Source organism: Xiphophorus couchianus, chromosome 2 (genome assembly GCF_001444195.1).
Source record: "Xiphophorus couchianus chromosome 2, X_couchianus-1.0, whole genome shotgun sequence".
Taxonomy (NCBI): Eukaryota; Metazoa; Chordata; class Actinopteri; order Cyprinodontiformes; family Poeciliidae; genus Xiphophorus; species Xiphophorus couchianus.
This window is the reverse complement of record NC_040229.1, coordinates 33,957,484-33,977,568: the sequence shown is the minus strand read 5'-3', so window position 1 is coordinate 33,977,568 and position 20,085 is coordinate 33,957,484. Positions and strand designations below refer to the sequence as shown.

Sequence of the window (20,085 nt, the reverse complement as noted above, 5' to 3'; positions counted from 1 at the left end):
GAAATGATGGATGGTGCAGTCAGGTCCAGAAGAGCCCAGCCCCTCTTCTCTTACCATCGCATAAAAACAGACAGGTGGACAGGCGGAATGATGGACATGAGCATAGGTAAGCATGTGGACAGGAGGAATGATGGACATGAGGAGAGGTGAACATGTCCATATGTCCACATGGACATGAGGACAGGTGAATGGGTGCACATGTGGATAGGAGGAATGATGGACATGTGGGTAGGTGAATATGTGGACATATAAACAGGTCAACATATGGACAGGTGAACATATGAATAGGCGGAATGATGGACATGTGGATGGGTGCACATGTCAATCGGTGGACATGTGGACAGATGCACATGTGAAAATGAGAACAGGTGGACATGTGAACAGGAGGAATGATGGACAGGTGAACATGTGAACTTTCGAGATTATTCTTTTTATCTAAGCTTCTATCTAAGCTAAGCCCTAATGAGAGCGTTCCCAGGTGTGTCACTTCCTTTTACCTTAGCCTTACTCTTTCCATATACATGCGTGGACATATGTGTGCGTCTGGGTAAATACGAGCATGCAAGAAGCTAAAAAAGTAGAGGAAAACACAGAATTGTTCATTTTAACAGGACATATACACACGTGGAAAGGGGGACATGTGGACATCAGGACAGGTGGACAGGAGTAGTTATGGACAGGTGAACATGTGGACAAAGCCTCTTAGAGCAAAGTGCTCTGTTAGGATAATTTGGAACAGTGAGACAAGACACATTTTATCTAAGCTGCTTGTGACCAAGCAGCTTAGATAAAATCTAGTTATTTATATTTATTTAGGATTTTAAAGAAACGTTTAGACAATGAGCTAAGCATATCGTAAAGGATCTCATGTTTAAAAGCACAATGAACTAGATTCTGTCAGCCGATTCAAACCGCCCATCATTAGGCCCCCACCATGAGCCTGTAGCGCCCTCCTGAGGTCAGACATATATTGAAGAGAATCTGCTCAAGTATTCCTTCCCGGGCTTATGAATATCCTTCCTTTCTTTTTTGTCCTTTGAGTAAACAGTGGAAGCAGAGCTTTCTGTGCTCCTCCCACTTTCCTTCCTAAACTAAATCAAAACTAAAATAAAATAAATTTTAAAAAAAGACTCCAGGTCAATGAATGAGTCCAGTTCACTTCAGAGCCACAAAGGAAAAGCTGGATGTCATTTAGCTTCTGTCAGTCAGAGCTGCTATAAACATCAGCCTAAATTTCCTTGTACATTCAAAGGAAATTAATTTATAAGCAGAACAGCTGCTCTGCTTATAAATGTTCAGCTGTTGTATACTCAATAATTAATTGAGAAAACTTTGCTGTTTGAGACAACGTGTTGTGAATTGGTGCTATAGAGATAAAGTGAGCTGTTCTGTGTGAGAATGAAAGCTCCACTGTGTTCCCAGTAAGGACGTCCCAGATGAAGAGCTGCTGGCCGGGATCTTCTCTGAAGCAACCCGACGTCCTACAGCCTGTACTCCTCCTCCATGGGCGCTGTCTGGACATATGGACCTACCAGGAGACGCCTCAGCATCCAAACCCAGTGTTCACCTGTCCACCAAGCTCATGACGGAGGGCAAAACTGAGCAGCTCATCTTCCTCATGGGTAACAGTCAAGACCAGGAAATGTCTGCAACTTCCTTCAGCGTCTTTTTGTTTTTAAGATGAAATCTTTTAAACTTTGTGGTTTTTCTTCTCATCAGATCTGCAACAAAGGTAATGATGTTTTCATTTTAATCCCTCCCTCCCTCCTTCCAGGGTGCTCTCTGGAGGAGACACAGCACCTGTCATCTGCTTACCCCAACGTTGTTCCAGTGGCGCCATCTTGTGGCCAGCTGGCCCTGCTGGACCTGACCGCACCTTTCCTGTTCAGAGGAGCAAACAGACACTATGGGTAACAGCCCAGCCCCTCTATTCTTAGCATCACATAATAACAGAACCAAAACCCAAACAGTCCCACCAGTGTGTTAGGGACAGCATCTCTGACAGCTGTGCGTGTGTTGCAGGTGTAAGTGGTGCTCTGAGGCTGCAGTGAGGGAGCCGAGTGCTGCAGGAGTGGAGCAGATCGATGAGACGATAATCGCAGAGAGTGAGACATGCTGCACTTCCTGTAGTTGAAGATGAGAGAGAAAACAGTAACTATAGTAACAGGCTCTATAAGTTAGAGAAAACAACTGAATGTTTAATGGATTAAAATCTCCAAACAAAACCAGGTTATGGTTATATGTCACTCAGCATTAACTTCTTATGGTAATAAATAGTCTGAACTGGTACAGCACTCAATCTGATCCAGAGGACCCCAGAGCACACACACATGGTGTTGAGCTACTGGCTGTAGCCCTAGCTGCCTTGGGCCAGTCTGACCCCCACCAGCAGGTGAGGCCAGGTGGGTGAAGTGTCTTGTCCAACACACCATGATGGAGTTGAAAAGAACAGGAATCAAACCTTCAGCCTGATGAACTCCTACCTCCTGAGTTTCCAATCACCTTAATTACATCCTAATTGGACTGTCATCATTTGAGTTTTCAAAAGTCTGACAAAATCTCAACTACCGTATTTTCCGCACTATAAGGCGCACCACATTATAAGGCGCACCTTCAATGAATTGCCTATTTTAAAACTTTTTTCATATATGAGGTGCGCCGCATTATAAGGCGCATAGAATAGATGCTACAGTAGAGGCTGGGGTTACGTTATGCATCCATTAGATGGAACTGCGCTAAAGGGAATGTCAACAAAACAGTCAGATAGCTCAGTCAAACTTTATTAATAGATTACAAACCAGCGTTCTGACAACTCTGTTCATTCCCAAAATGAATAAACAGCTGTTTGATTATTTTTCCCGAGATAAAGTAAATGACATGGTATTTTCGTGACACAGTTTATCTTTTAACAACAGCAAGGTATAACATATAGTGGAGGGGAACTTTTCCTCGATTCAATAAACATGTAAAAAACAGTCTGATACTGTTACGGTAAATCAAACGTTAGTGCAATCACAATATATATCCACTTCCGCACCATTGATTCGTTCATGTGAAATTCTCTCGCTGCTGCTCTATTCCCGTGTTCTACTGCATGACTGATTGCCTTGAGCTTAAACTTTGCGTCGTAAGCGTACTTCCAGTGTTAATAGGAGCCATTTTGGGGTCTTTACACAAAACCCAGCGTGCACCGCACGCTTTTTCTTCTACAGGGGAAAATGAAGTCGGCAGCTGCTTACCGTAGTTGCGAGACCTGTTGTGGCTCAATATTGGTCCATAAATAAGGTGCACCGGATTATAAGGCGCACTGTCAGCTTTTGAGAAAATTGAAGGTTTTTAGGTGCGCCTTATAGTGCGAAAAATACGGTATATTAATATAAAAACAAAAAAGTGAAACATTTTTCACTCCAGTCTGGTAAAAACCAGCCCCATGTCCAGCACTTTGCTTCAACAGGGTCTGGGTCTTGACTGTTAAGTAGTCATTGCTTCCTGGAAGTGTGGACTATGTTGAGCTTTTAAATTTTACCCAATCACTAACTGGGATGTAATGCGCCAGTTCCGCACTATGAATTTTATCAGAAATTGGCTGCACTGTAAACAGCCATCCTCCCCTGCTGACCCTCCAAACACCGAATAGACTTCTCCTTCAATTTGCTCATTGGCCAGATGGAAAATCTACCTGAGGGAATCCAGGTGAATGGAAGAAAGGCTAGACTGATATGTGAATCAATATTTGAATTGAGCTGAATTGCATAAGAAGACAACAGCCAGGCTAGGAAAAATCCATTCTGACCTGGAAACGGCAAGGATCGCCAGAGTGAGTGCAATGAGAGCATAGCTGGAGTCTGGATTTCCTGCCAAAGGCTGGCTGGCTGGCTGGCTGGCTGGCTGGCTGGCTGGCTGGCTGGCTGGCTGGAAGCAGTCTGTTAAAGACAAATTTACCTCCTTAACGTGACTGGGGTCGCCTTCTGTCTGTTTGCTTGTGTTCTGCAGCCCTCGGCGTGCAGCCGCTGCAGCTGGTCTTGCTGTTGAAATTGCAGCTGCAGGATGCCACGGACACTCTGGACGTCTACCTATGGAGACATGCCGTGAGTTTCTGATTTTCATGCCCTGGTCAGTCAGGCAGGTAAAGTCTGAGCTGGAACATCTGACTGCAATATGAGAACAGCTGTGTTCATGCAGGAGTTAGAGCCTGTGTGTTTACCAAGGCTAGGTACAGCCTGGACAGGTCGCCCATGACATCACCTTCACTAAAGTGGAACTAGAAAATCTCATCTCAATAATGACCTGGTTTCTGAGTGGATCCTCATTTAGTCATCCAGCCTCTCTGTTGCTAAGGGCTATTTACTAACCTGCTGAGGTTCTGTGTTCGTTTATAAGAGGATATGTTGTGTGTGTGTGTGTTTCTAAATATTTTCACATTTAGAAAAAGTCTTGCCCATGCAGAACTTGGGACAAAATAGTGGTGCACATTTAATACGGGAGACTTGGAATCAACAGCATAGGAACCGTTGTTCCAAAACCTGATGATGGGAGGACTAGAATGATGCACTCTGAATTGAGATATTTCCAGACAGCAGAGAAGCAGTCAGTAGGGATGTTGAAGCAGCACTGTAAAGGACATATCTTCTTTTCAACTCCAGCTCCTCACAGCTCAGGACAACAGGACACAAAGATGTATGTCATTAATATTTTTGATGAACATATTCTTGTAGTTCAGACATTTTCCCCTTTGTGCACCACCCAGGTCCGCTTACCAGTTTCAGAACCCAACCAAATCACTATCCTCTCCAAGGGATGTTAGCTGGCCTTAATCAGTTTTTATTTATGTGTTACTGTTGCCAGTCTTGCATGTTCTGGCTATGTAAGGATGCAGCAGTGTGCATGTGAGCAGATAAAAGAGATAGAAGAAAACACAGAATTATTTTTTCCTAACAATATTTTGGAAAAAATTAAATAAGTTTTGGTGACTTTTCAGTCATCAGACCAGGAACTTATTTACACAGCAGTGTTCTTTATTCTGGTTCTTATCTGATTCTGTTTACTTTGTATTATTTAGTGTTTTTCATCTGAAAACTGGCTGAAAAAATTGACTGAAAAATGATGAAAGATTGTTTGATCTTTGAAACTATAGACTGTCTCCAGTTACAGAAACTTGGCCCCTCTAGACAGATCAGTGGTTTGTTTTAAAAGCATCAGTTTCCTGTCTGCACCCTTATCAGCTGACAGCTCAGAATTGCTGGCTTACTAACTAAACTGTGTTGCTTCTGTCTTCAGGAGCTTTTCTTCAATGTGGCAGCAACAGATATCTCAACCAATCAGGAGGCTCAAAACAGCATTCATCAGACCATGGATACACTTTGTCCAGCGGAAGGCAGCATAGGTATGTAATGGGACCAACAACCCAGCTCTGCTCTTAGTCCATGAAGGCCTGTGGCACTGAGAGAAATCAGTGGCAGAATGTATCCCACAGTCTGTCTGTCTTAGCACCTTCACAGTCGCCTCATGACTCTTCCTGTCCGGTCCAGGGTTCAGGTGACCTTAATGATGTCTCACATGTATTACAGGTGAGCGGCCATGGCTCGACCTGTGTCTCATGGCGTACCAGACAGAGGGTGAGGAGAGGCAGAGCCAGACCTGCTACCAGATCTGCAATACTGTGGTCATCAAACCCTGCTGTAAAGGTCCAGACAATGCACAATGAAGCACAATGGACCCGTCTGGACTGGACTGGACCTGAAGCACAGCACCTAACATTCAAACACATCAAGTGTTCTGTCTTCTGAGCTGCTTGGTGGGAAACCTGTTCCGTGCACTGATGGGATGCTTTCTGTTTATTTCCATCCCAAAGTTTTCTCCACCATTCACCATAGTGATGTAATGATTTTCTAATAAAAGTATAATCAGTCATCTTGAATCGGATATTTTATTGGTGGTCATAATGTTCTGGCTTATCAGTGTGGCTATAAGTTAGAACTCATCACAGGGTCAGGGGTCATGTTGGAGGAGAGCTCACCTATATGGAGTCTTCACTTTCTTCTATGTGAGGACAAAACCAGACTGGAACAGATTGAACAGGTGAGATGTTATGGGATGTTTTGTTTCAAACTATTTGGAAAAAGAATAGAACTTTCAAAAGTTTCTCTTTATGAATAGGACCAGTTATAAAGTATGTAAAAAAAATGCAGGAAAGTATTTGTTATCCATTATTTTATATCTAAAATACAATAAGGATATTCTTCAATGTAGTATAATTCTCTCTAAAGTGACTTATTGACATGGTTACTCTTTATTGCACAGAAACTGATTCTGATTCTATTGAGGGTGCCACAATTCTTGTCCTTTCCATAATCATATTACTGCCACTGTTTTCTGCAAGATAAACATAATTAATATGGGAAGTTTGACGGATGTTTGCTCCTCCCTCTCCCTCCCTACTCTTAGTAATCTTCCACCTCGGTCCCCAGACTCTCTCCTTCCCTTGCCGGGCCTTTTCTCTCCGCCTCAGAGCTTCGTGAGGTGGAACTTTTCAAACTTCGGGGCTCTTCAGTCGTACGAGCGGTGACCTCTGTGTCAGCACATCGGCTCCCCGCACAGATCCTAGTCTGCCCGGGAGTCGGGAGTTGACCCTGGTAGCGCTGCTCATATTCCTAGAAGCTCAAGACCTCTTTGACCTGACAGCACAGTCTTGAGATGGACCGAGCATCGTGGCGCTGCCCGAACCCCCCCTCTGTTTAAGCCGAACCACCATGCTGCCTCAGCGGCTCCTCTGCTTGGTGCTGTGGAGTAACATCGGTGCCGCTCCGCTCCGCCGGCACCAAGGCTCGCGTCCCGGTCCTCACAGTGAAGCTACCACCCCCGAGAGGAATGCGCTGAGCAGGTCGTGCCCCCCCCAAATACCCAGCCGTGTAGCCGTGTTTCCCCCGCTGGGCCCGGAACTAGCCAAGCTACAAGGAGCGCTGCGCCAACTCTCTGTGCGTAAACGTTCTGCACTACATGGACATTTACGCACACAGGAGAGCATGCGAAAAACCCAATGTACTGTGGAAGTAGGGCTAAAAAAAAACGGGCAAGGACTTAAATGCGGGATCAGAACCGATGAGAAGGATCCGAGGTCCAATCAGAACCGGAGGAGGCGAAGCGAGCCGCTGTTGGAGGCACCGGTCGCTATGGCGCAGGAGCGGGACCCCCTTTTCCCATTGATATTCAACAGCAGCAACTATGAGGAGGAGGTGGATTACTCCCTGCCGGACACTCCTGACACCACGCCGTTTGGACCAGGGAACCCGCGGACCAGACGCAAGCAGATGAAGAACCCATTTTATCCCCTCACTGCCGCGTCCTACGGAGCCTGGGCGGTGCTGCTGGTGGCCGCCTTCATCTTCAGCGTAGGCATCATCGGGAACGTGGCACTCATGTGTATTGTGTGCCACAACTACTACATGAGGAGCATCTCCAATTCCCTGCTGGCAAACCTTGCGCTCTGGGATTTCATCGTTGTCTTCTTCTGCCTGCCACTCGTGGTTTTCCACAAGCTCACCAAGAACTGGCTGCTGGGAGAGTTCTCCTGCAGGATCGTCCCCTACCTGGAGGTGAGAGGCTGGTTGAAGGGCTTTCTACTGCTGAGAGTAATCATGCTCAATGTTAAATCAATAAAGGCTAGGCGTGCTGTGTAGGATTACTAGTGTGTCAGCAGATTGTTCTCCTGAGCTGTGGATCTCTGCAGCTCATCCAAAGTCTCCATGCTCTCCTGTCAGTCCAGGTGAATGTCCATGTCCTGGTAGGTCTTCAGCTGGTCCATCCTGTCTCCATGTCCAGATGAAGGATTGATTGATCAGAACTCTGGGATGTTGTTCTAACTCTGCTTTAAACAGGACCACCAGGTTCTGCCTGACCTCCTGCCGGATTCCCTGGTTGATGCTTGATCTTAAAGAACCTCTGAGGCCAGAACCAGACCAGCTGCATTTAGACTGAGGTTCATCTGCACACAGATGGAGGGGTTTTTTCTACTGTGGTGAACCCTGAAGTCAAGTCTTGCTGGATTTTATTTGGGGGAATCAAAATAAATGGCTATGGATATAAAGACTATGTTTTTCTGATCTTTATCTGTTAGGAAGGTGAAAATAATACATCATGTTTCCTCCACTTAATAATTCTGACCTATGTTGGTCCCAATGAAATACTGACATTTGAGGTTAGAATGTGACAACTGGAAAAGTATGAGGAATTGAAAACTTTTTTAAAGCTCTCCATGTAACACCCAAATCACATCCAACTGATTTCACTCTGCTTCAGGAGTAGAAAGTCAATAGTTTTTGATTTGATGCTATTAATCCACCATAGTTCTCAAGTTAGGGATGGACAGAGTTCCTTAATTTTGGGAGATTAGTGATCGGCTGATACTTAGATGTGAAGCCAATCTCATCCACCAATCTTATCTACCTCAGCAAAGGTCTAAAAATCAGCTATTGTCCTATGTTTGCTCTGCTGTGGGGGAGGTTTGACTGATATACCCACCAGGTCATGTCTGCATCTTTGCAGTTATCAATAGTCATCCCACTGTTGCCAACGTTCTTGCTATATTTAGCAAGATTTCACACAAAAAAATTGTATAAGCCAATATCGGAATCGGCAGATCATTCCAGAAAACTGCAATTGGTGGAACTCTATTTATACTCTTACAAAATTCTGATATACCTTTTTTGCAGTTCAATCGTTTCTATCTTTATGCACCACCCAGGCCCATTTACCAGTTTCAGGACCCGACCAGAATCCCTCAGTGTTATTACTGAGTTGTTCTGGTGAAGCCCAGCGCTGCAGTTGAAACCGTAAAAGGGTGTATGGTTTCAGGACCAGTTTTCAGGTCCTGAAACTGGTAAATGGGCCTGAGTGGTGCATAGAGATAAAAATGATTGAACTGCAACAACTTGGGGCTTGTCTGAGCCGGTTTTTGGGCTCCTGAGACCAGGACTCCCTTCTCAATTAAGATCCCAGAACGTGGTGACCAAAAATGGAGCTTTTTGGTGTGTACACAACTTAACTGGTAGGAAGAATGTGTTTTTTTTTGTTTTTTTTTGCTTTCGGTTTGTTTACAAAACAAACAAAGCTCGATTGTTGTTTCTGGCCTGTCACCTATTTCTGGCCTTCAAATTTTTGACAATATCAGGGGGACATTCACTTAGTCTTTATTGTGTAAAACCCGTGGTTAGATTAATTAAGTTGTTACTTAATTCTGTTAAGGCAGAAACCGATCAGTTCACAAAAATAGACCCCTCCCGTTTGACGGGTCGTACCCTGGTGAAATTTAGAAATAGCATGTGGTTTTTGGGTCTAATGGAATATAACATAGCATTATGCATGGGAAACTGAGTTTCTGACAAGATCAATGAGAACTCATGATTAGTAAATTGTTGTTTAGGCCTATGGGCTGGGGGTGTGTTAAAACTCCGGAACAGGGCTGACATCACCCAATGCAAAAAATACCCCCCTCCTGTTTGCTCAATTTGAGGAGCGGTTCGTCCCTGGAGAAATTTAGAGTAGTGTCTAGTTTTGGGTCTAACAGAAAAATTAAATGTGTTGTGCACAGGTGATTTTTAATACATATACATATATTTTTTTATTATATTATACAATACTATTTTTCTTGTTTATTCCCTCTCTTCTTTTTTTGTTATTGTTTATATTCTTTGCATATATCTTATTATTATTATTTTATGTACCATTCTGAATGTAAGGCATTGAGACCTGATCGAACCAAATTCATTCCACTGAGACCTGATCAATCCACCAAGAGTCTGTTCTTGGTGGATTGATCAGGTCTCAGTGGAATGAATTTGGTTCTGGTGTTTTGCGGGCTGAAACCTGTTAACTGGGCCTGAAGCTTTTGCCCGGGCCAGTCAGAACAGTGTGTTGTGAAAATAAGGAGGAATTCACATGGACGGCCTTGTGAAACCAGGTTTGAGCATGAATGTATCTGATAATCATTACTTCCCTGAAAAATAAATATACTAAGTATGTTAAATCCTAGCATACTTGAGCATACTTGAAGCTAGACTAATCACCAGTATACTTGAAGTGTGTTATTTTTGAACAACAAATTTTGTACTTAGTGCATTTTAATAGTAAAATGTAATTGTAGAAAATCACAATTTAAAGTGTACAAAGTGCTATCACATGCTTTTTTGGAACAACTGAATTTATGTAATATAAACATGCTTGATTAATATATCTTAAGTGTACTATTTTTGTGATCAGATTACATTTAAAATATATTTAGAATGACTTCCAGCATTACATATTTTATATATTAGTGGTGTGATCACAGTATGCTCCAATTACACTTTCAGTTTACAATAATTGCTAATGAAGTACACTTTTTAGTTACTTATCAATGTCTTTTGTTATTCTTCTTTGCCACTTTGTACATTACATTCTTCATAAACACTACAGTACTGCAAACATACCAGGCTACCAGTACGCAGAAGGATAAATTACAACACACTTTAAAGATTTAAAAAATTACATTGTGCATTCAATATATTCACAATGCTACAATGATAATATACTACCAGAGAATTGTACAAATTATCAATATATTAAAAGTTTACAGACAATATGCTTATAAAAATTAGCACAATAAAACAATAGGTACACTTTAGAAAAATATTTCACCAAGGACAGAGTATTATTTTAATACAATGTCACAGTATTCCAGTATTACTCCAGACAAACTGATGTTTACCCTTCCCAAGAACAGTGAGGATCAATGATGGAACAGTCCCATTCACTGCACCACGGCAGTTTACAGAAACCTACAAAAAAAGAATAAAACAGTAGCGTAATTAAACAAGGAAAGCACTTGTATTTTAAAGAGTAGAGAAAAAAGGCAAAGAAAAAAGTAAGACTTCCAATTTTAAGATGTTGTGGGCTCGCTATGTATGTTGCATCATCAGAACTTATGATGATTGGGATCGGATGCCTGGGGTGAAAAAACATTTTTGGACGACTTCTTTGCCTGTATATGTTAGAAGTAGTAAAAAGTAGTCAGCAATATCATAAAATCAGTCGATGTTGGTATTAACTATAAAGTTGTTTTACTACTTAAGGGAGACAAACTACCTTAAAAGCTTTCCATCCATCCATGGATGGATGGAAAGTTGATCATTGCAGGGTGGTATGGGGGGCTGGTGGTGCCCATCTCCAGCAGTCATCAAATGAGAGGGGGAGTTCACCCTGGATCACACCAGTCCATCACAGGGCCCTGAAAGCTAACAATGAATAAAATGTATGAAAGAGAAATGGTAGATTAACAAGGGGAATAAATTCTGTCCAATTATTTTTACAACAAATTATGTTTATTAAGCATTTAGTGTTTGAAATACACCAGTTTTTGTTGTTATAAATGTAGCAAGCTGGGCGTGCCGTGGTGGCGTAGGGGTACTACATATACCCCTACGCGACCCATATTTGGAGGCCTTGAGTCTCCAAATATGGGAGATTCCTGGACCCGACGACATTTGCCAAATGTCTTCCCCCCTCACCTTCCCCGTATCCTGTCAGCCTACACTAGAGCCCACAAAAGACCCCCGGGAAGGGTAAAAAAATATATAGCAAGCTGCTCAGTGTAAGAAAAAAACAACAAGCCTTACACCATCAAGACGATGTGGAGGTTCATCCTCAGAATTGGTGTGGTGATCTGGTGGAGCCATGGACTCTTCTGAGACAGGAAAGTCTTTAGGTTTTTCATCTTGATTTGCTTAAACTGCAAAAATATGTTGAAGATAAAAACAATCATGAAAGAGTGATAACAGTCTCACAATATCAAAGTCTCTTTGGCATACTGAGCTTAATTAAAACCAAATTAAGTTTATGAAGAAAACTATATTAAGTCACAACACACAGAGACTCCATGCAGTTATAACATGAAGCTGAATGATTCTGATAATAATCATAAAAATAACAATACAATTGATAAAATGACTATTTCTGAAACCAACATTAAGTTTGCTTTTATATGTAGTGCACTGTTTATAATTAAACGAAGATAATTAGCATTTTGAAGCAAACTTACCACCAGTTCCACAAAATTGTTAATTTTCTTTTAATTCTTTGCCATTTTAACAACATAGGATTATTAAGGCACCTAAAAAGGCATACTTCATTAGCCTAAAGTAAACACTGAGATGCAATTTAAACATACTGAAATATCAATATATTTAATGGTTTTAAAGTAAGCTTCAAGTGAATTTTAAAATAATCCACTTTGAGCATATATTTTAAAATATATACAAAAAATCTTTAAAAGCATATTGTTTCACTGGTACACTTGAGAAAATACATATTTTGTTCACTTAAAGTATATTTTTATTTAATATATTTCTTAAGTGTATTGTGGTACAATCATATCTAAGTGTGTTAAAGTTATAATGTCAAAATTGGTACAAGCATGCTGTAAGTATACTTCATATATATTTATATGTAGTACAATTAATACTTAGTATACTTAAAATGTACTTACACAAATGTACATTTGAAATATACTAAAGTTTTTTTTTTTCACTAGGGTTTTCTAGCGACCAGCAGCACTGCTTAGTAATGAAAAAAGGTAATTAATTTAAATCTAACTAAAATAATGAGACAGCAAACTGAACACCTTTAAAAGCTGGTGCCAACATACATACATGTGGTGAGGAAGCATACAAGGGAACTGCCAACTCCGACACAAAGATGAACATGGTAACAGCAGTGTGCATGTAAGCAGATAAGAGATAGAGGAAAACACAGAATCCATAAAACGTTCTTGTAACTGAACGCAGCATGAATAAATATTATTCACCAAAGTGAGGAATTCCCATCATTTTAAAGGAGGCACACACACTAAGCCAAAAGAAGGCAGGAGTGGCTGAGGTTGAGGGTGTGTTATCAAACATGTCATATCTTGACACACTAACACTGCAGCACATGTTTGCTTCAACTCAACAATTCTCCCTCTGCTGTCTGTCAGGTTGAAGTAAAAGTCTGCGCCGATTCTAATATTGGTGTGCTCCATTTCTTTGCTCATGCTCTTTCACTTTTCATAAAGAATTTATGAAAGGATTCTGTTTTTATGAACGCTGTAAGGGTTCATTTTTATAGTTATTAAAACCACTTTTAGGTTGTTCTCAGTCATTCTCCTGCCTATACTTCCCTACCCTGTCAGGCACGATTAGCTTGATGAAGGTTTCTTTGACAGCTGCAGCCAGATATGCAGAGGTTCTGCACATAAAGATCCCAGGAGAAGAAGTTGGTCCAGTTTCACATCTAAAACTAAATGAAAGGAGGGCTTATTTATCTGATTAAGGTCACATCACACTGTGAAAAACCTTCTGCATGTGTTACAATCTGCTCACCCACCAGACTGGGGAGTGGGATTAGTGAGCCCCCTCTCAGACTGAGATTAGACCTTGACCACAGGACTGTCTGCATCACTGTAAACAGTGTTAAACTCCTCTAAATAGGCTCTATTTATAATTTAGCTTCAATGCAACAATGTCTTCTCGACATAAACACACACTCAATCCTTCATCGCTAAAAGGTTTGAAATCTTGTTCCAGGAAACTCAGAACAACAGCAGCAACATACTCTGAATTTCTTTGAATAAAACAGGCAGAAGTAACGTACCAACCACCACAGATTCTGTTAGACATCACTAACACTCTCGTTTGTTGTCTGAGTTCAAACAAATAATTTCAAATAGGTTCAACTGAAACTAGAAACATGGAAACTATTTTAATCAGAAATCTGTGACTTGTTGAGGTTTGAACCAATTGTTCACAAGAAATATTTCAATTCAGGCTATTTCTATAACAACACATTACATCAAGAAACTTCACAAAAAATCAGTTCAATCATAGACAGATTCCAAGTCAATCATATATATTTTAATTTGCTTCTAGTTATGCATCAAGTTCATTTTATTATTGAGACTGGTTAAAAATGTACGTACTCAAGAAACCCAGCAGATTGATGGAGTCGATAACTTGCAGCATTCACTTCTCCTGTGTTGCATTTCCTTTGTTTTTTTCATCATCATATGAGAAGGAGCTGCAGCCCTTAGTGCTGCTGGATCTTCATCACCTACAGGTAACAGGGTCGAAACTGAGGGCAGAAGGCAGGCCTAAAACAATCAGACACGGTAGCACAGATAATCTTAAAGTTCAACCCAAAGGCCCATTCAACCCACTGTCCTCTAACTGAACCAGAGGGAGTCAATAAAAAGGTAAACTGAACAGGGAATCTGGAAGTTCATTAAACTAGTAAAAAGTTATTTTACACATTTTTTGCCTGTAATTTGACACACTTTCCAAAGCTTTCAGATTATAAGAGCCATTCAGAGAAGGACTTGCTGTTGTTTCTTTAGATCGCTGTTTTTCTGCCTAAAACAAGTGAGTTTGAGCTTCATATGACCAATTGATGCGCAGAAATTCTCCTTCAGGATTTTTCTGCTTCGCCTGCGGGAATGCATGTTGCCTTCCAGCATGGTGTCAATTGTCTTCATGGATGTGTGGGTACTCTGGCTTCCTCCCACAGTGCAAAAACATGACTGTTACATTCATTGGTTTCTGTGAATTGTCCTTAGACCTGAGTGTGAAGGGGTGTGTGTTGCCTGTGACAACCTGGTCAGGCTGTACTCTTCTTAAGAGTAGTCTGCTAAAGATCAACAGTCATGGTTCCATCAATAGGAGAGTGACTATTAATGAGTGCGATCCGTGGGAGCTAATTTAACTCCAGCTGATAATAAATTAGCCTATGGAATGAATGAATGACTCTTGGACGAAGGTTGTTAATCCCAGGTGAATCTCCTTGCATAAATTCAGCTAAAAAGGTACTTTATGAATTCTGCTGTGGGCTGCAGCTGGATTGGGTGCTCTCACTCCTTCTGAGAGAAGTACTGGACACAACACCATTTAATCCACTTCAGTAATGACTCAGTGCCTGCAGGATTAGTTAACAACACTTGAAGGCTCTGGGCACTCTGGGGAGACTCTTGTGGGCTCCTCCTACATCTCACCAGGTTGTTTAAACTGTGTGTTGTGTTACTCTTGCTCTCAGCAAACACTTCATCTTCGCTTGGTGGATTTTCAGGCCATGCAAGTTCTTGCAGACTACCACATGAACACTGCTTGCTAGTCAGTAGTCCTTTTCCTGCATCTGCTACTGTTATGTCCATCAATCTGAAGCTCGTCCTTTCCATTGAGTTCATCATAGCTTTATTTGGGTGTCTTCCTTTCAGTGGACACAGAATGGGTCACCACCGGAGCTGTCTCTCTGAGCTGTCATTGACATTCCAGTAGTCACCACCCTATTTGTGGTTTCATCCAGTCTTTCTCCACTGTCACTGATGTCTCACAGAGTTCATGTGCGAATACATCCACTGATAAATCTGGACACATCATCAGTGATGGAGCAAGTTCCTGTTCAAACTGGCTATTCGGCTTTAGATCTTATCCAGCCTGCTGTGGTTTCTGTTTATACCTGAGGGACTGATATGCTACAGTCTTAATTAAAAATAGGAAGATTTAGACTTGTCATTTTGATTGTGTAAAATAATTAAATTCTAAATCACTGTCACTAAAGAAATAAATGTTTTAAGGTGCCTCTCTGTTCTCAGAAACTTGACTTAAAAATATCTAAATAACCAAAGTATTCCACTCATAAACCTGGCGCGTAATGTGAGGATGCTTTACTGAAATAAAATACTGGATTGCAAAGGAGCAGTCTGTAGATTAATAGAGATGACATTATCCTTTGGCATTCTAAATGATTTCACAAAAATATAGTAAGTTTTTCTTTGTGTTGATCCTGATTCAACTGTTCTCACAGTCAGCAGCAAAAGTAAAAAAAGGCAAATATTTCTTTGGTAAATACAAGTGAAATTCTGTGTGTGCAAACACTGGTCAGGTGCTAGCTTACTATGTCTAAGATGTTTTGTGGCAGGTGCAAAGGTTAATCAGATCAGGGTAAGTGTTGTGATGTTCATGGATTGGTGTTTATATCACTTAACATTCTGCTTTTGCTCTTCTCCCAGGTGGCGTCTCTCGGGGTCACCACCTTCACACTGTGCGCTCTGTGCATCGACCGTTTTCGTGCAGCCACCAATGTGAAGATGTACTATGAGATGATTGAGAACTGGGCATCTACCACGGCCAAGCTGGCAGTCATTTGGGTTGGAGCGTTGCTGCTGGCTTTACCTGAGCTGCTCATCCGACAGCTGGTGACAGAGGACAGTGACGCCCCCGATGTGACGCCCTATGAACATTGTGCGGTTCAGATCTCAACTGAGCTCCCAGACACTCTGTACATCCTGGGGCTGACCTATGACAGTGCACGCCTCTGGTGGTACTTTGGCTGCTACTTCTGCCTGCCAACGCTGTTCACCATCTGCAGCTCACTGGTCACTGCCAGAAAGATTCTTCACGCTGAGCGAGCTTGCGTACGAGGGAGCAAGAAGCAAATCCAGCTGGAAAGCCAGATGAACTGTGCTGTGGTGGCCTTGGCCATCCTTTATGGCTTCTGCATCATCCCTGAGAACATCTGCAACATCATCACAATGTACATGGCGGCTGGCATTCCCAGGGAGACCCTGGACATCCTGCATCTGGTCAGCCAGCTGTTGCTGTTCTGCAAGTCTGCAGGGACCCCTGTGCTGCTGTTCTGTCTGTGCCAACCATTCACCAGAGCCTTTCTGGACTGCTGCTGCTGCTGCTGCGAGGAGTGCAGCCCACCCCACAACAGAGAAGTTGAAAATGAATGTCCCACAGCTGAGCTGGAGCTCTCACCATTTAGCACCATCCACAGAGAGCCCTCCACCTCCACTGCTTACTCTGCTGTGGGGACACACTGTTGAGATCAGCGCTGACTGCATGACTGAACGGCTCCAAGCTGTTTCATTCTGAGACCCCAAATGTTCAACTTGATGCCAGCTGACAGACTCATAACAAAAATGTCTGTCCATCTGGTGTTTGCTGAAATCAGTGGTTGAATTCAATAATGGCACAAATATATGAAACCTTTTTTTTTTAATAATAGAAGGTTTCTGTTATTTTTTCAAGGTATTGCCATCCTTGTAGCATCATACTTTTTACATGTCTAATAGCCTACTAGAAGCAATAAATCTCAGAATGTGTAATCTTAAATCATTGCTATGGAAAGACAGCCTACCTGCAGCCTGTTTTGATGTCTTTGGAGAGAAAATATGAAAGGGGCAGTATTAGGTCAAATCAGACTTTTTTGAGCTTTACATTATGTATTAATGTTTTTCCTTATCAAAAACACACCCGGAATGTTGCTTTGAATATTTCATGCCTGTTTGAGTAATCCTTTAATATCTGTGGCAACTGCCTTTGAGACGCATCTCCTCCCTGGAGCTGCAGTCTCCAGCTGAGATTCCCCCTCATCATTTTCTTAAAAGAATCCAGTCAGTATGAGTTAATTTAGTATTTTTACAGCTTTTGCTTGTATTCTTTATTACATTTTACCAGTCATAACCTCTATATATTTATCAAGGCACAAAAATACTCAATATGGCTGTAAATAAAAGAAGTGTAAAAAGGATTCATTTATGTTAGCATAATAGTTGTTTTCTGATGTTGTAAATCAGCATTTGAATGGATTTGAGTACTTCCATTTTACTTTTACATTGAAATATTGGAAGTTTTTTTTTTTTTGTCATTTTAAACTTTAGTTTGGATATAAGTAGTACCTTTTTTTCACCAGTGTTTTAGAAAGGAGAAAATAAATAAACAGGAACACCACTAAAAGAAAAAAATATTGTTTCTTCTGTTTTTGCATCTTTGTCACACTGATTTTTCAGATTATCACGTGAATTTTAGTATCAAAGATAATCCAACAATGAGTTTTGTTATAATGAGTTTACTTACTACAGAAAAAAATTATTAAAACAAACTTGACCTCATACAAAAATAAAATTTGTCTTGTTTTTAAATCATGGATTAACTGGTCTAAGTGATTAACCTTAATCACTTAGACTAAACCTGACAACACAAAATAAGCCAAAAGCTCTAAAAAGACAACACATCATGCCCTGACCTAAAGTAGTTCATGAACATGAAACTGAGGGTGATGCAAACTCAGACCTCCTCAAATAGGACAACATGGAGAAAGAGAAGGATGACTCCACCTACTTGGGTGTTCAAGTCATTTCTAGTCAAGCACTAAGGGCTTCTCTAAGCTGGAGATAAAGTATGAGATGGGACTGGCTGATCCCCAAGCAGTGGAACCATCAGCATCTTACCATTGTCACCCAAACCACAGGTCTGTCTCAGCCACCTCAGTTCCAGCTAAAAATAGATCTCAAGCATTTATTCATAAGATAACATAAAAATGTGCTGCACAAGCGCTATACTTCCTGAATGCAATCACACTGCATATGAAGCTGAAATCTTGGGATGGATTATGTCACTCAACAGCAATGCCATTTGTTTGTTCTTAGCTGAGTATAGTTCTGACATGCATAAACAGTCGCCTCATAGGTTTTGGTAACAATTTTCCAGGAGATATAGTGCAATTTGGTGGTGTGAGACCTTAGAGATTCAACAGAGTGGATGTTTCCATTGGCAGCAAGGATGCAGCGTGTCCTCATGGCCAAATATGTTACTCTGTGCCTGATATCCCAGACTCCAATGACAGATATAACATGAAGTTGAATGATTGTTAGAATAATAATCATAAAAATCACAAAAAAACCTTAGCCACAGTAGCAGCTCGCTGATCCCATGTGGAGAGGGCAACAATATATTTACTAAAAATATCTGTCAAGTACAAAACATTTTCCAAGCCATTCTGGGTGGGCTCTAAGGTGGTATAATCAATGGTCAGAATTTCATTAGGCCAGTAAATGTCCCATGTAGCCATGAGCTTTAGGGTGGACATCCTTTGCCACTTGGCACCTCTCACAAGCCTGGCACCATTGGGCCACATCAGAGGCCATATGACGGCAGTAAAACCGGGACCGTAAGAGTGCCAAAGTTCACTCTACTCCCTGGTGACCATGGACTTGGGTCAGAACATCCTTAATTAGCACACTTGGCAACACCAACTGGAACACAGCATCACCATCATCCAATCTAAATACCTTTCGATAGAGAACTCCATCTCTCGCGACAAACTGGTCCCACTGCCGGAGCAGAACCAATGTGGGTGGGGACAGCTGGGCCTGCTCCTCTCGACTGGGATGCTGTCCTTTCCTCCAAAACACCAACAAGTCCTGTAAAAGGGGATCAGCCTGCTGCAAAGCACAAAGTTCAGCTGTAGCATGCTGTGGCAAAACTGCAACAACTGCTTCGGTTGCCTCAACCTTTTCAGATCCCAAAGCTTCCTGCAATGCTTTAGGCATAGCTGTACCCGAAAGCATGGCTTTTATATCTGGTGGATCAGGTGGATGCTGACGAGAAAGTGCATCAGCGAGAAAGTGCATCAGGACACCATCCTGACCAATACTTGATCTCAAAATCAAAAGAGGCTAGCTGAGCAGCCCACCTCTGTTCAGTGGCAGTTGTTGGATGATCTGCCTCCACAACCTGATTATACCCGCTAGCCAGATCGAGGGTGGAAAACCAGTATGCACCAGACAAGGCATCCAACGACTCTTCTATTCGTGGCAGAGGAAAAATTCTTTTCAGGTCTTGCTATTTAGTTGTCTATAGTCAACACACATACAAATTCTCCCATCTTTCTTTCTAACTAAGAGTATGGGAGATGCATACGGGCTGCTACTTTCTCTAATGATCTGTGAAGCAAGTAATTTTTTGATATGGTCCTTCACCACTTCACAATCAGAAGGGGGAATATGCCTATAGCACTGTTTAACTGGGACATTGTCAACCAGAGGAATGTCATGACCTATCACACTGGTACAGCCGAGGTCGCCATTGTGAGATGAGAAAACTGGCATGTACTGATTGAGCAATGATCTCACCTGACCTTGTTCTCCACCTGCTGTTGCACATTAACTGAAGCTGTCTGGCACACCATCGTGGCTACTTTTGCTGGGACTTCAGTAATTCCTGCAGGGAGACTAACAATATT

The 20,085-nt window shown here is 41.7% G+C and overlaps 2 protein-coding genes across 7 annotated transcripts in view; both read left to right on the top strand.

The window, feature by feature from the left end:
- Window positions 1-5,917, top strand: part of pot1 (protection of telomeres 1 homolog) — a 75,355-nt gene extending 69,438 nt beyond the window's left edge. For 4 of the 6 annotated variants that reach the window (XM_028004272.1, XM_028004259.1, XM_028004266.1 and 1 more), the window contains 6 exons: window positions 1,423-1,622; window positions 1,775-1,910; window positions 2,023-2,105; window positions 3,994-4,088; window positions 5,278-5,383; window positions 5,568-5,917. In XM_028004272.1, coding sequence (XP_027860073.1) covers window positions 1,423-1,622; window positions 1,775-1,910; window positions 2,023-2,105; window positions 3,994-4,088; window positions 5,278-5,383; window positions 5,568-5,704 — 757 coding nt within the window. In that variant the 3' untranslated portion in view covers window positions 5,705-5,917. Of the gene's footprint in view, window positions 1-1,422; window positions 1,623-1,774; window positions 1,911-2,022; window positions 2,152-3,993; window positions 4,089-5,277; window positions 5,384-5,567 lie in introns of those variants that run through there. The other 2 variants (XM_028004291.1, XM_028004301.1) reach the window with 2 other exon arrangements.
- Window positions 5,918-6,457: 540 nt separating this feature from the next.
- On the top strand, window positions 6,458-17,988 carry gpr37a (G protein-coupled receptor 37a). The gene is made up of 2 exons (XM_028004314.1): window positions 6,458-7,592; window positions 16,067-17,988. Exons 1-2 carry the CDS (start codon window positions 6,750-6,752, stop codon window positions 16,883-16,885), a joined length of 1,662 nt encoding a protein of 553 aa, XP_027860115.1. The 5' UTR covers window positions 6,458-6,749; the 3' UTR covers window positions 16,886-17,988.
- The last annotated feature ends 2,097 nt before the right edge of the window (window positions 17,989-20,085 follow it).

Coding starts and splice junctions, on each gene's coding strand:
- gpr37a (XM_028004314.1), top strand. CDS start 6,750: ATGCTGCCTCAGCGGCTCCTCTGCTTGGTGCTGTGGAGTAACATCGGT. Junction 7,593..16,066: donor GGATCGTCCCCTACCTGGAG/GTGAGAGGCTGG, acceptor CTCTTCTCCCAG/GTGGCGTCTCTCGGGGTCAC.